The sequence below is a fragment of the Schistocerca piceifrons genome, chromosome 11 (genome assembly GCF_021461385.2).
Source record: "Schistocerca piceifrons isolate TAMUIC-IGC-003096 chromosome 11, iqSchPice1.1, whole genome shotgun sequence".
Classification (NCBI taxonomy): domain Eukaryota; kingdom Metazoa; phylum Arthropoda; class Insecta; order Orthoptera; family Acrididae; genus Schistocerca; species Schistocerca piceifrons.
Genome location: NC_060148.1, coordinates 55,479,235 through 55,493,301, shown reverse-complemented (window position 1 = coordinate 55,493,301; position 14,067 = coordinate 55,479,235). Strand labels below are relative to the sequence as shown.

General features: G+C 39.6%; 1 protein-coding gene across 1 annotated transcript in view; it reads right to left on the bottom strand.

The window, feature by feature from the left end:
- LOC124720513 overlaps positions 1–12,234 on the bottom strand; it is a 54,767-nt gene extending 42,533 nt beyond the window's left edge. The window contains exon 1 of the mRNA XM_047245872.1: positions 12,130–12,234. Within this exon, the coding sequence (XP_047101828.1) occupies positions 12,130–12,141 (12 nt within the window). The 5' untranslated portion in view covers positions 12,142–12,234. The remainder of the gene's footprint in view (positions 1–12,129) is intronic.
- Between the last annotated feature and the right edge of the window lie 1,833 nt (positions 12,235–14,067).

Here is a 14,067-nt window from a genome sequence, read left to right as displayed (position 1 = left end):
CTATCCTACCTGTCTACCCGGGGCAGGGAATTACATGTCACCCCGTCACTGGCTATGCGTGGGAACGTGTGGGTCGACCTTCAGACACGCACAGGGAGGAAAGAAAGGAAAAGAAACACAGAAAAGGAAAGAAGAGAAAAATTCTCAAACGCCGCAGTGGAGAAGAAGGTACAGAGAAGAACCAAGGAAACAGAAGGGCAAAGTGAAGGCAGATAATTCACATTATAGAGATAAAATAAGAGAAACCACTTCAGCTATTCATTCACAAGTGTCTACCTCTGGACATAGGCACAAAACGTACCCCCGTAACATGTGATCTTTTCAGATCAATCACGTTTTATGCTCCATTGGACAGACAGGCACTGGCATGTACACCCCTACAATAACCGCCAGAAGCATCCAGAGGCAGGAGGAGGGAGTTACAGACTAGGGATGTTTTCGTGGCATTCCCTGGGTGATCTTGTCATTCTGGTAGACACAGTGGATCAACACAAACATGCATCTATCCTTCAGGTCTATGTCCACGGCTATATGCAGTCTGTATTTACTTGGCACAATGGGCAATGCACAGTTCACAGTATACGTGCATGGTTCGAACAGCAGCAGGATCAGCGAGACGAGTTTGCCATACTACCCTGGCCACCCGCACCCCAAATTGAAACTCATTCAAGAATCTGTAGGACCACCTCGATCAAGCTGTTTGTACCACGGATCCTCAATTGTGAGACGAAATTCAGCTGGTCACAGCACTGGAGTCAGCATGGCTCTAAATCCCAGCCAGTACCTTATAAAACATCAATGATACTCTTTCTGCACATTCAAGCTGCAAAAGATGGTTATGCACGCTTTCGACACGAAGTTGGAACGGGGTTGTATTTATGATTCTTTCTTCACAAATCATAAAACAATGTTTCTTTCAATAAATTTCCATTTTGTGCATTCAGTGCGTTACCTCATACACCACAGCAGTTATGAAAACAAAACTGGGCTATTAAATCACATGAAATACTTTTCTACTCCATGAATGTAATGGAGAAGCTTATGTAAGAAAGAACAGATTAATTGAAGCCTTCGGTACTGTGTTGCCAACTCTTAACCAAACACTCAAATTTCAACTTAATCTAGGCCTCGACTCCAGCACACATCAGTATGTCCTCACACCTACAATTCTGCATTCATGTTCATTGGCTTCACCAACCTTCAAGCAGCCTGTCACCTTTCAACATGACCTATATCTTGGGTTACACTACAAGTCAATGTGTCATCCAAACCTACACTCCAAAAAACAATATAGACAAAAAGATATTATCAGTCATCTGTTCTCTTCCTGTTTACACATTAATGATGTCACTCATCACATCATCATTGTGTCACAGAACACTCATAGGTTCAGTTGACCAGGAAGAACATAAGGCACCTCTCTCAAAAAATTTAAATGGAGAAACGCATCACATATGCTGTGCTGTCTTAACGGTTTCGACCACAGACCACCTTCACAGTGGAAAAATATCTACTGTGACAACTTCACATGCCATACACGCTATTTACGGCCTGTCGAGTTACGACATGTGAACATGTTACTATAAATATTTTTCTACTGTGAAGATAGTCCATAATCAAAACCAGTAGTGAATAAATGTATTATAAGAAAGCACAATTTGTATCATGTATTTCTCCAACTATATCAATGCTGTCGACAGTCACCTGCAAAAAATTTTGATTAAAATAAAAAAATAGTGTCAATTTAGATTTCAATAGGTTCTCTGCACAGAACTTGCTATTCTTAAATTCATAAATGACATACAAAATTTGCCACTCACCATATAACGGAGACGCTGAGTCACAAATAGGCACAACAAAAAGACTGTCACTAATTAAAATTAGCTTTTGGCCAGATGGCCTTCATCAATAATAGACAACACACACACACACACACACACACACACACACACTGATGCAAACACAATTCACACACACACACACACACACACACACACACACACACACGACTGCAGTCTCTGGCAACTGTAGCCGAACTGCAGGCAGCCACCAGCAATATCTATGATCTGAAGCCACACCGCTGGCAGTGTCTGTCTGTTGTCTATTTTTGACAAAGGCCATACTGGCCGAAAGCTAACTGGTGACTGTCCTTTTGTTGTGCCTAAGTGCGACTATAGTGTGCTATATAGTAAGTGGCACCTTTCCTTTCCATAATATTGTTACGTTCCATCCTGAATTTTCCGTTGTTTGATTGTATAAAATTTAAATGACAAAATACTGCAAATGGGTATTTTCTTGCCCAAAATCATGATGGTGCAGTACACAGTTATTCTACCAGAGAAGACAAAATATTAGGTATCAGCGATCTTGCTAGTGACTGGTTTCTATGGCATCTAACTAAAAGCATGTAGATTGCTGCACTATAAACCCAAAGAGTAAACACAATGAGAGTGCACCTTTAGAAAGAGAAATAGTCATTACACAGACCAATACTGGGTTCACTCTTGTTCTCAATAGCAGCACAAAACAGAAGACCTGTGAACAGCGCAAGTGCACTTTTGTCTCAAAGTGCACTTACAGTGTACTATGGCTTTTTATTGCATGCTTTTCACATGATGAATTGTGATAAGCCAATGTGACAAATCATTAGTCATATGGATATAGCCAATGGGATTATCATTTTTAATCTTCTGCGGTTCGCAAATAAAATTAGCTGGTATTTTCTTTTATTTGGTTAAAACTGAATTTAACCATATCAATGGAATGTTGGACATAATCAGAAATGAAACCTACAAGCTGGTTGTTGCAATGAGAAACACACATCTTGTGCTACACTACACACCAACCTATTATGACAATCTTATTTTCCATATGGAGATTCATCACCAACTCACAAGAAAATTACCATATTCCAAACTCACCTGTTGTTGCGGTCTTCAGTCCAGACACTGGTTTGACGCAGCTCTCCATGCGATTCTATCCTGTGCAAGCTGCTTCATCTCCCAGTACCTACTGCAACCTACATCCTTCTGAATCTGCTTAGTGTATTCATCTCTTGGTCGCCCTGCACAATTTTTACCCTCCACGCTGTCCTCCAATGCTAAATTTGTGATCCCTTGATGCCTCAGAACATGTCCTACCAACCGCTCCCTTCTTCTTGTCAAGTTTTGCCACAAACTCCTCTTCTCCCAAATTCTACTTAGTACCTCCTCATTACTTACATGATCTACCCATCTAATCCTCAGCATTCTTCTGTAGCACCACATTTCGAAAGCTTCTATTCTCTTCTTGTCCAAACTATTTATTGTCCATGTTTCACTATCATACATCACTACACTCCATACAAATACTTTCAGAAATGACTTCCTGATACTTAAATATATACTCGATGTCAACAAATTTCTCTTCTTCAGAAACGCTTTCCTTGCCATTGCCAGTCCACATTTTATGTCCCCTCTACTTCGACCATCATCAGTTATTTTGCTCCCCAAATAGCAAAACTCCTTTACTACTTTAAGTGTCTCATTTCCTAATCTAATTTCCTCAGCATCACCCAAACTTAATTTGACTTCATTCCATTATCCTCGTTTTGCTTTTGTTGATGTTCATCTTATATCCTCCATTCAAGACACTGTCTATTCCGTTCAACTGCTCTTCCAGGTCCTTTGCTGTCTCTGACGGAATTACAATGTCATCGGCGAACCTCAAAGTTTTTATTTCTTCTCCGTGGATTTTAATTCCTACTCCGGTTTTTTCTTTTGTTTCGTTTACTGCCTGCTCAATATACAGATTAAACAACATCGGGGATAGGCTACAATCTTGTCTCACTCCCTCCCAACCACTGCTTCCCTTTCATGCCCCTCGACTCTTATAACTGCTGTCTGGTTTCTATACAAATTGTAAATAGCCTTTCGCTCCCTGTATTTGACACCTGTCACCTTCAGAATTTGAAAGAGAGTATTCCAGTCAACATTGTCAAAAGGTTTCTCTAAGTCTACAAATGCTAGAAACATAGGTTTACCTTTCCTTACTCTGTCTTCTAAGATAAGTCGTAGGGTCAGTATTGCCTCACGTGTTCCAACAGTTCTAAGGAATCCAAACTGATCTTCCTCGAGGTCGGCTTCTACCAGGTTTTCCACTCGTCTGTAAGGAATTCGCGTTAGTATTTTGCAGCCGTGACTTACTAAACTGATAGTTCGGTAATTTTCACATCTGTCGACACCTGCTTTCTTTGGGATTGGAATTATTATATTCTTCTTGAAGTCTGAGGGTATTTCGCCTGTCTCATACATCTTGCTTCACCAGATGGTAGAGTTTTGTCAGGGCTGGCTCTCTCAAGGCTGCCAGTAGTTCTAATGGAATACTGTCTACTCCCGGGGCCTTGTTTCAACTTAGGTCTTTCAGTGCTCTGTCAGACTCTTCACGCAGTTCAAACTCTTCACACAGTATCACATCTGCTATTTCATCTACATCCTCTTCCGTTTCCATAATATTGTTCTGAAGTATATTGTTCTGAAGTATATTGCCCTTGTATAGACCCTGTATTTTCTCCCTCAACCTTTCTGCTTTCCCTTCTTTGCTTAGAACTGGGTTTCCGTCTGAGCTCTTGATAGTCATCCAAGTGGCTCTCTTTTCTCCAAAGGTCTCTTTAATTTTCCTGTATGCAGTATCTATCTTGCCACTAGTGAGATAAGCCTCTACGTCCTTACATTTGTCCTCTAGCCATCCCTGCTTAGTCATTTTGCACTTCATCTCATTTTTGAGACGTTTTATTCCTTTTTGCCTGCTTCATATACTGCATTTTTATAATTTCTCCTTTCATCAATTAAATTCAATATTTCTTCTGTTACCCAAGGATTTCTACTAGCCCTCGTCTTTTTACCTAGTCTGCTGCCTTCACTATTTCATCCTTGAAAGCTACCCACTCTTCTACTATATTTCTTTCACCCATTCCTGTCAATCGTTCCCTAATGCTCTCCCTGAAACTATCTACAACCTCTGGTTCATTAAGTTTATCCAAGTCCCACCTCCTTAATTTCCCACCTTTTTGCAGCTTCTTCAGTTTTCATTGACAGTTCATAACCAATAGGTTGTGGTCAGAGTCCATATTTGCCCCTGGAAATAACTTACAATTTAAAACCTGGTTCCGAAATTTCTGTTTTATCATTATATAACCTATCTGAAACCTTCCAGTATTTCCAGGCCTCTTCCATGTATACAAACTTCTTTCATGATTGTTGAACCAAGTTTTAGCTATGATTAAGTTATGCTCTGTGCAAAATTCTACCAGGAGGCTTCCTCTTTCATTTCTTAGCCCCATTCCATATTCACCTACTACGTTTCCTTCTCTTCCTTTTCGTACTATTGAACGTCACCCATGACCATTAAATTTTCGTCTCTGAATAATTTCTTTTATCTCATCATACATTTTATCATCTGCGGAGCTAGTTGGCATATAAACTTGTACTACTGTGGTAGGCATGGGCTCTGTGTCTATCTTGGCCACAATAATGCGTTCACTATGCTGTTTGTAGTAGCTTACTCGCAATCCTATTTTTTTTATTCGTTATTAAACCTACTCCTGCATTACCCCTATTTGATTTTGTATTTATAACCCGGTATTCACCATGCAAAGCAAATTTAAGAATTATGTATCTTCTGCTGACAGAAACCGTGAGATTTAGCAATTCTCATTGGCTACTGTGTACTATCACCTGGTTGGCTACACGTAACTATAATGAATTGCCAATAGCGGCACACAACAGAAGAACTACAGTACACCTCACTGAACTACCACTCAAGTTATATAAAACACAATACATCCAATTCACTACCATATAAGGCCCGACCACATCAATCCCAGGCTATTAACCAACCTGTGGCCATCACCAATGGCCATATATTATAAGTAATTACACCAGTGTAACTGTTTGCTCATATTAGTAAAATTTTGCAGTTGTTTATACCCGCTCCACACAGTAAGTTACTTCAGACGATAAATGTTAACATACTGTCGATAACAGAAAAAGAAGTTAACGAGTTTGTATTATGATCAGAAAAATAATGTTGCCTGCTGCCAGTGGAATTGTTATCAGCATTTCAGTTTAGAAACAATGATGGCTGAATGTATTAATAGTTTTCCTGAGAAACATCAAATGTTAAATTACTGTGATAAGTATTGTACTAAAAGTTTCAAAACAGTGTCAAGTTTCTCAGAAAAAATTATGTATACATAGGCTATAAAAAGAAAATTATTCAGAAAGCAGTAGTTTTCACCCTTTGCTTTATTCCTAATTGGTTGGTGGTTGATTTGGGTGAGGGGGGCCAAACAGCGAGGTCATTAGTCCCATCGGATTAGGGAAGGATGGGGAAGGAAGTCGGCTGTGTCCTTTGAAAAGAACCATTTGCCAGAAGCAATTTAGGGAAATCATGGAAAACCTAAATCAGGATGACCGGGTGCAGGTTTGACCCATCGTCCTCTCAAATGCAAGTCCAGTGCGCTAACCACTGTGTCACCTCGCTCGGTACGATGCCATTCCTAACTGTCAAACAACACAATATGTGTGGATGACTGGCATCACAGTCCGTATGCTGTCTTATAGTGTCACTATTCAAAACTGAAAGTTTGAATTGTACTCTTCACTACTTCCCACATGTCCTTGCATAGCATTTGCAAGGAATAAAATAGAGAGCATGTGGAGCAAGCAAGTTTGTTACATCAGTAAGCACAAAGGTGAGACATTAACTTCTGATGCTTCAAGCAGATACCACAGTTCCATCAACACTGAAGCACTCTTTACATTCCATTACACTCTGTTGGCAGCTGACATGAACACTGCCATTTTAAATATGTTGTAGAATTAAAGTTAATAAAGAGCACATCATGTCAGGTCTCCAAATGTACAGAACGGATGTTCGAAGCAGCAGCAATACTGTTAAAATTTCTAGCAGATAAATACGGTTTCCAATAAGATAAGCTCAGTGATATTTGCAATGATGTAACTGGAATAATATACCTATCAAGACCTCTTGTGCACAGTCTGTCACGCACTTTTTGAGCCATATATGAAACATGGAATCACGTGGTGGTGGTGGTGGTGGTGGTGGTGGTGGTGGTGGTGGTGGTGGTGGTGGGGTGGGGGCAGTGGGGAACTATCATTACAGGAATAAAACATTATTCAAACTACAGAAAAGGAGGCACTCAGATTACAGGGACTGGACAAAAATATGGATACCCCACCAACACAACATTGTATCATGATTAACATGGTGCAGGAAAACTGCAGACATTCAAAACAGCTTCAAGTCATCTTTGAATGGCAATGATGGAAGTGGACTGTGATCACGCAACCTTCTTTCCAAAGTAGACCACAAAGGTTCCATAACACAGATCTGGTGACTGTGGCATCCAAGGAAGATGCAATAATTCATCCTCGTGCCCAGAAAACCAGTCCTGGATGACGTGAGCTCCATGAAACAGGAGCCTTGTCATCGTGCAGCACAGAAACACGGAAATACAGAAGCGTCCGATTCCACCCGTCTGCTTTGACCCATGACGTCACAAATACAGCGGAAACGACCATACACTACGACTCCAATATGGCACCTATGACATCACGTAAACGTGACCCCAAACACGAAAATACATTGAAAAACCAACACACACACGCTCCACAAAAAAACTTAATGAAACTAATGGGACAAGCATGGGAAATTGGGGGTTTTGGGTGGCGACAAAATAAATATAAACAAATTTAGACACACCACCATACCAAACCACACAAAATGATGAAAAAAAAAAACGACGACACAAAACTCCCCAAATTGCACTAAACAATATCCTATGGAATCGAACACTTCCCTTGACCTGTTATCCTTACGAGATCACCACATACAGCCGTCCCTGGTCCAAGGCGCCAGAACTTTAAGTAAGCCTCATTTCTTCACGACATACTAAACACTTCACAACTTTGTCCAAAATCTGAACAGTTGAAGAAATTCTATTAGAGACAATGCACTGTCCCCCATCATCGCTGACAACCGAAAACTGTTGACCCTGTCAGTCATATCCATACCTACCAAAGAGATAAAAAAAAAAGCAATTTACCAAAATTCACACACACGACGCCACACTCGCAAACTAAACCAAAAACATCACCTAACACACCACCACCGATCACATCAAAACAACACTTACAAACACGCCACTCTCACAGACTAAATTCCGCGACGTCGTGATGTCACACACCACAACAGCCTTACGTCATGGGTCAAAGCCGACGGGTGGGATCGGACGCTTCGGTCGACCCCTTTGTTACAGACACACCAGGCATACGAGCACTGACAATTTGCCCACGTTTGAATTCATTTAAGTCCAACATAGCACACACACAACACCATTTTGACCTCAACTGACACTTGCAACATATTGACGACATTGCACAGGTGCCATTCATGGTCAAATATGACACGGTAACCTACAGGCCCAACTAGCATCTCTGCATTTATGTCCATGCGTTATCATTGTAGATATTCAGGACCACTGTGACTTCATTAAGGGATCCCACAAAACTGGAGACCGATGAGACTCTTCAGTCCCATAAAACAAGAAACAGAAAATAATTTTAGTGCCTTTCATACAGAGTGCAGATCTCTGAAAATAAGCCTCAATACTCCGGTACCAAGTTAACACAAGCATTGTCCAGATAATTACAAAACCTCAAAACTGAGATGACTTTCCTTGTAACCCTAAAAATCCTAATACAAGAAAAATCCTATAATATTGAGTATATGAATAGACAGTGAGGGAAATACGGAAGTGTCCGATCTAACCCGTCGGCTTTGACCCATGACGTCACAAATATAGCGGAAATGACAATTCCAATATGGCAGATATAGAAACGTTGCATACGTATCACAAAGACGAAAACACATAGAAAAACAACACACACAAAGGTTTCACAAGAACAATCTGCTAACATTGATAGCAAACAAAGATAATAATAAACAAGTGGTACTCAAGGCCAGGCAGGGGGGGGGGGGGGGGGGGGCTGCGCCCCACCGACCCCCCCGCCAAAAAAAAACTCCCAACCTAACCTCGTATTCAGGGCTACGCTACAGATCAATGTGTAGGTCAATCAAAAGATAAAAAAAAGAAACAAATAAAAAAAAAGAAAAAAAACAATATTGATTCATTATACATAACGAGTAACGACAAAACATATAGACCATAAAGATTGAACAATCTAATGGCAAACTGATAAAAGCCTCATAGACGACGTTAAAACAAAAAGTACAGTAAAAAGGTAAACTATATATTACAGGGCCTAAAACTCCTACTAAGGTAACGTAAACGAGGCAACATCTACAAACACGCCACACTCACAAACCAAACTCCGCACCGTAATGACGTCACACACCACAACACCCTTACGTCACGGGTCAAAGCCGACGCGTGAGATCGGATGTTTCTGTTGACCCACAGTGAGAAAAAGTTCATCATGAGTAGTAAATATTATGTATCTTGTTTCAGAGAAACTAGCACTAGAATTTAAACTAGAATTACAAATCCTCAGGTACAATCAAAGATAATATGTCACAAAAATGTAGATTTTAAAATCTGTCATCTTTATGTATGGGGGGGGGGGGGGGGGGGAACTGGTGGGAGAATATAGCAAGTCCAATTCCACCTGTCTACTTTGACCCACTATGTCATATTTCGAGTAAAGAGTGTAGTTTACATGAGTTGCAATGACAACCACAAAAATCATTTCTTAACTGGCCACTTACATCTCTCACAATGTACACTCGTGATGTCACATAGCATGTTATGGGTCAAAGCAGATGGGTGTAATTGGACTGTGTGCTTGATACAAAATGATTACATATTGCAAATCATTGTGCATTATGTATTGTGTACGCTATTATGTGTGTTTACTGTGTGAGCTGTGACAAGTTGAGGCCATACAATGACTAGATTGTATGCATAATGATGTGTGCTATGTTACAAGTACACCATACATAACTTCATAAACAAGGCAGATAAAAGGGCCACTGAGGCTGAGTAGTGGAACAGTACTGGAGGGAAAAGTAAGCGGGTCTAGTGCAGCAGGGGATACAACCCGTCGGCTTTGAACAATGACGTCACAAGTCGCCAGAGACCATGTATTACAAAGATGAAAGAGCTGAGGAGAATGTTGAGAAACAAAGGAATGCGAGAGAGATAAACATTGATCTTGTCAAAAGCCGAGAAGCGATTCTTCTTAGTGTTGTAGCTCCCTTCAGTAGCTAATAAGTGTTTTTTTGGCTTAAAAAAAAAAAATCTCACGAGATAGAATAAACTGATCCTACTTTATTAAGCAATCAGTAAAAAAAAAAAACGAAATTGAAACATAACAGCAAAAGCTGTTACGTTTTAGTTTAGTTTTTTTATTGATTGCTTAATAAAGTAGGATCAGTTTATTCTATCTCGTGAGATTTTTTTTTTAAAAAAAGCCAAAAAACACAATCCACATTACCTCAATATCATTACGAAAAATATTAAGTACCAGCCAAATAAAAAACAAACAACTAAGTTAATTAAATCACACGTTTAATGATGTACCAAATATCAAGCGATCGCTTTTAGATTAACATTCAATTATTTTAATGATAGTGCTTATTAGAACACAGAACTGTTTTATTGTCTATGCCTCGAAGTGAAGACATTACGATCTATGACTAAGGAATGACGTCATTGTTCAAAGCCGACGGGTTGTATCCCCTGCTACACTAGACCCAAGTAAGCTAATATAAACATAAAATTATATCTTATTTTAATGTTTCCAAGGCAACATGGTCACATACAACTACAAACGAGCGGAAGTGTACCATATCAGTTATATAGACTTTTGACCGCATTAAAGGTTAATGTCACCACAGCCAAGATTTTGCAGACATGCATCTGCTACATCACCTTTTTGTAGAAACAATGTATTACTAATTTGGCTGCCACACTAAAAAGTGTTCAAGCTTTCTAAAACATCATCATTTAGGCCTACTTCTCTATGTTAAGATTTAGACATGTCAAATACCTTTTGCCTTACACATGACAAATACACTTGTTTTTTCACTCACACAGTTTCTGACTGTATGACCTTTACTAAATGGGAACTAGGGATACTAACTACTGCTTCCTGACATTCATTTGTTAATGAAGTTTTGACATTAAAAACCTCTTTGTCAAACCAATAGCTCAGTTCATGGAATTAGTATGATGATAATCTTCATAAACAATTACAGTCACTATAATTAATATGGTTGTGAAATGTGTCCTTTGTACAAGTACACACATCTTTCATAACTTCTGTACAAATTCAATGTAGTAATGCAGTCATTGCAAAGAAGTGTTGTAAAATGATTTTCTCCTATTTAATGTCTAAGAGAATGGCCTAAGAATTAGCATGGACACCTCAGTGTATTGAACAGTTCTGAGAAAAGTTATGTAGGCCTATTACCTTTCAAATGACATTTTTTTCTTCTAAAATTTTTTTGACTTATCCCATACCAATGAAGCCCATCTGGGATTTAAAATGCTTTGGATCTGTGGATGGTAATTAGTGTATTCGTATTTCTTATAAATATTTGTGTATTGTTGTTTCCTGACATGTTCTATACCTCAGAGTATTTCTTCACAAGAGATCAAAAGTACATCTAACCAAAACGACTTTCTGCTCGGAAGCAAACCCACGGCTGGTTTCACTTTGCCAATCACTTACATACTTTTTACCAGAAACATTCATATGTTTATATACCTAGTTACGAGTTTCTTGTGTATAGTTAATGTCGGTTAAATCAGTTTAGAAAACATGTTTACGAAACATTTGGGGTTCACTAATTAAATATCATTACTATAAATCAAATATGCACTCACAATGAATAAAGTTAAATCAACTACAAGCCCGCGAGCAGTCACTTTGAAGGATGAGACAGCTGACCCGTACTGGACAGATCTTTTTTGGATAAACGGCACTCATATTTGTGATTATGGGTTTCTGGTAATGTCCAATTTTCGAATACGTCGCCAATGTTTGTAATTATAACAATAAGAAATGAAACTATTTACGAATACATAACAGAAATTCAACTCACTTCCTGCTTCATCCTTAAAACAGAACGAAAATTGTTTTAGCAGCGGCAAAACACCAAAGCCCGTCGAATTTACATGCGCACTTCCTTACATCCCAAAGAACTTCGGTGAGCAACTGTTCAAACCAAAGAGTTATCTTCGGTTACATCTCTGGAAGGCGTAAGGGCCCGCGAGAATGGAAACGACAGTGGGTTTTGCCACAGTCTAACATAACAGTCGCGACACTCACTGCTGTAAAAGTTGTTGCCGTTTGACAGACGGAGCGACACTAGCGCTCAGAGTGGCAGGTAAGGTGAACGTCAGACGCGTCGTAAGCATAATGTTTGTTTGCATCCATTTCCTACGTAATTTCCGAATTATTCGAGTTAGTTTCTTGCCTCCAAGAGTTTGTGTAGTATCAGAATGCATATATGTTTCTAAAATTGATTCTAAAATAAGCGCAAGTATGGACAAAAACCATGAATAGAGTGGCAAGCTACAACACATTCGTGAAGAAACACTAGTGACATTGGACAGAATTGCAGCTTACCACGTTGATATCAAAAGAATATAAACACACAGATTCACATGTAAGAAGCACAGACATGTACCTCTACATGCAAAAGCGATGGACAGCTCGTTTATCGTTATGTAGGCCTACTGTGTTTGTCATTGTCACTTGTTTCCACAACCTTCATCTTTATATTATTCTAAGTGGGACAAGCAACTGACCAATAGTGGGAGAAATATGCCGAAAACATAATGAGCTGATTACATTACATTTCACGAAAAACCAAATATTTGAATAATTTTCTGTCTGTAGCACTTTCCTTGTACCATAATAGTTTCGCTCGAAGTCTAGCGATCTGAACATTCTGAAACTTCATACGCTTTTGTAAGACACGAACAGCTGCACTTAATCTAACCACTTCATCGTCAAAGCAGCTCTTGTGTTGATGATTCTCACGAATCTGGCACTAATAAATGGAGGGTTGAACTAGCTGCTTCTGTGTCATAGGACTGTTTTCAAGCTTTAGATTGATTGTCGAATCTTTGTGGCAGTTTCTTCTTTATCGTCAGTTGAGGTGGCTTATTAGGAATGTCAAACAGTGGGGATACTGCATTGCACACGAGTTTGTTATTGTCTGCGTTCATGACCTGGTTTTGTTCGAAATGTAGCGAACAAAACCTAATATTATTATACAGGTAAACCGGGTCTTTCTTCATAAGGTCTTCTCATCTGCTATTAACTAGCCATTTTATTTCTCCTAAAACGAAACATTCATGATTTATACACATACATTTGCAAATGAATCCTGACGATACAGTTTAGTAACATGATGGTATATACCTCTCAGGATCCTTAGGAAACCTAAAAAAGACACCTGTGGTTTCTTCTTCCTATTGCTGCTGCAATTTATTGCGCTACAAACGCTCCCGATGGTAAAAACCATTGTATAAACCAAAATAAACAATCACTATTCGCTTTCACGATCGCGCCGAACTCACAGTTCAACCTACCGGCCGCTTGGAGCACTGCTGGCGCTGAAGGCAACAAAATCGAGGCTAAGTGTCGCGACTGTTATGTTAGACTGTGGTTTTGCCAACGCCTTCTCTAGAAACAAAGCCTCATAGCGCACGTCTCAGATGGCTGTGACGTCATGCGTGCAGTCATGAACCAAGCGATCTCTTTGAGTACCTAGTACCACATGGTGTGTTGTGCTTCGGATCAAGTGAACGTTAACGTTTTCGATTGTGCCAAATAAGTTAAAGCGCTATCGAATGTCACGGAAGTTGTGTATTGCACAGACAATTACGGCAATGGGCCTAAGGTCTCTGTGTTTTATTTTCTGTCTGATGGATCTCTAAGACGGAAATAGATCTCGGCCGTTCACAGACGAGATTGAGTGCCTAGCAAACATTCAGTTGTAAGTATCGTTGTGTTTGTTAACCACTACAGT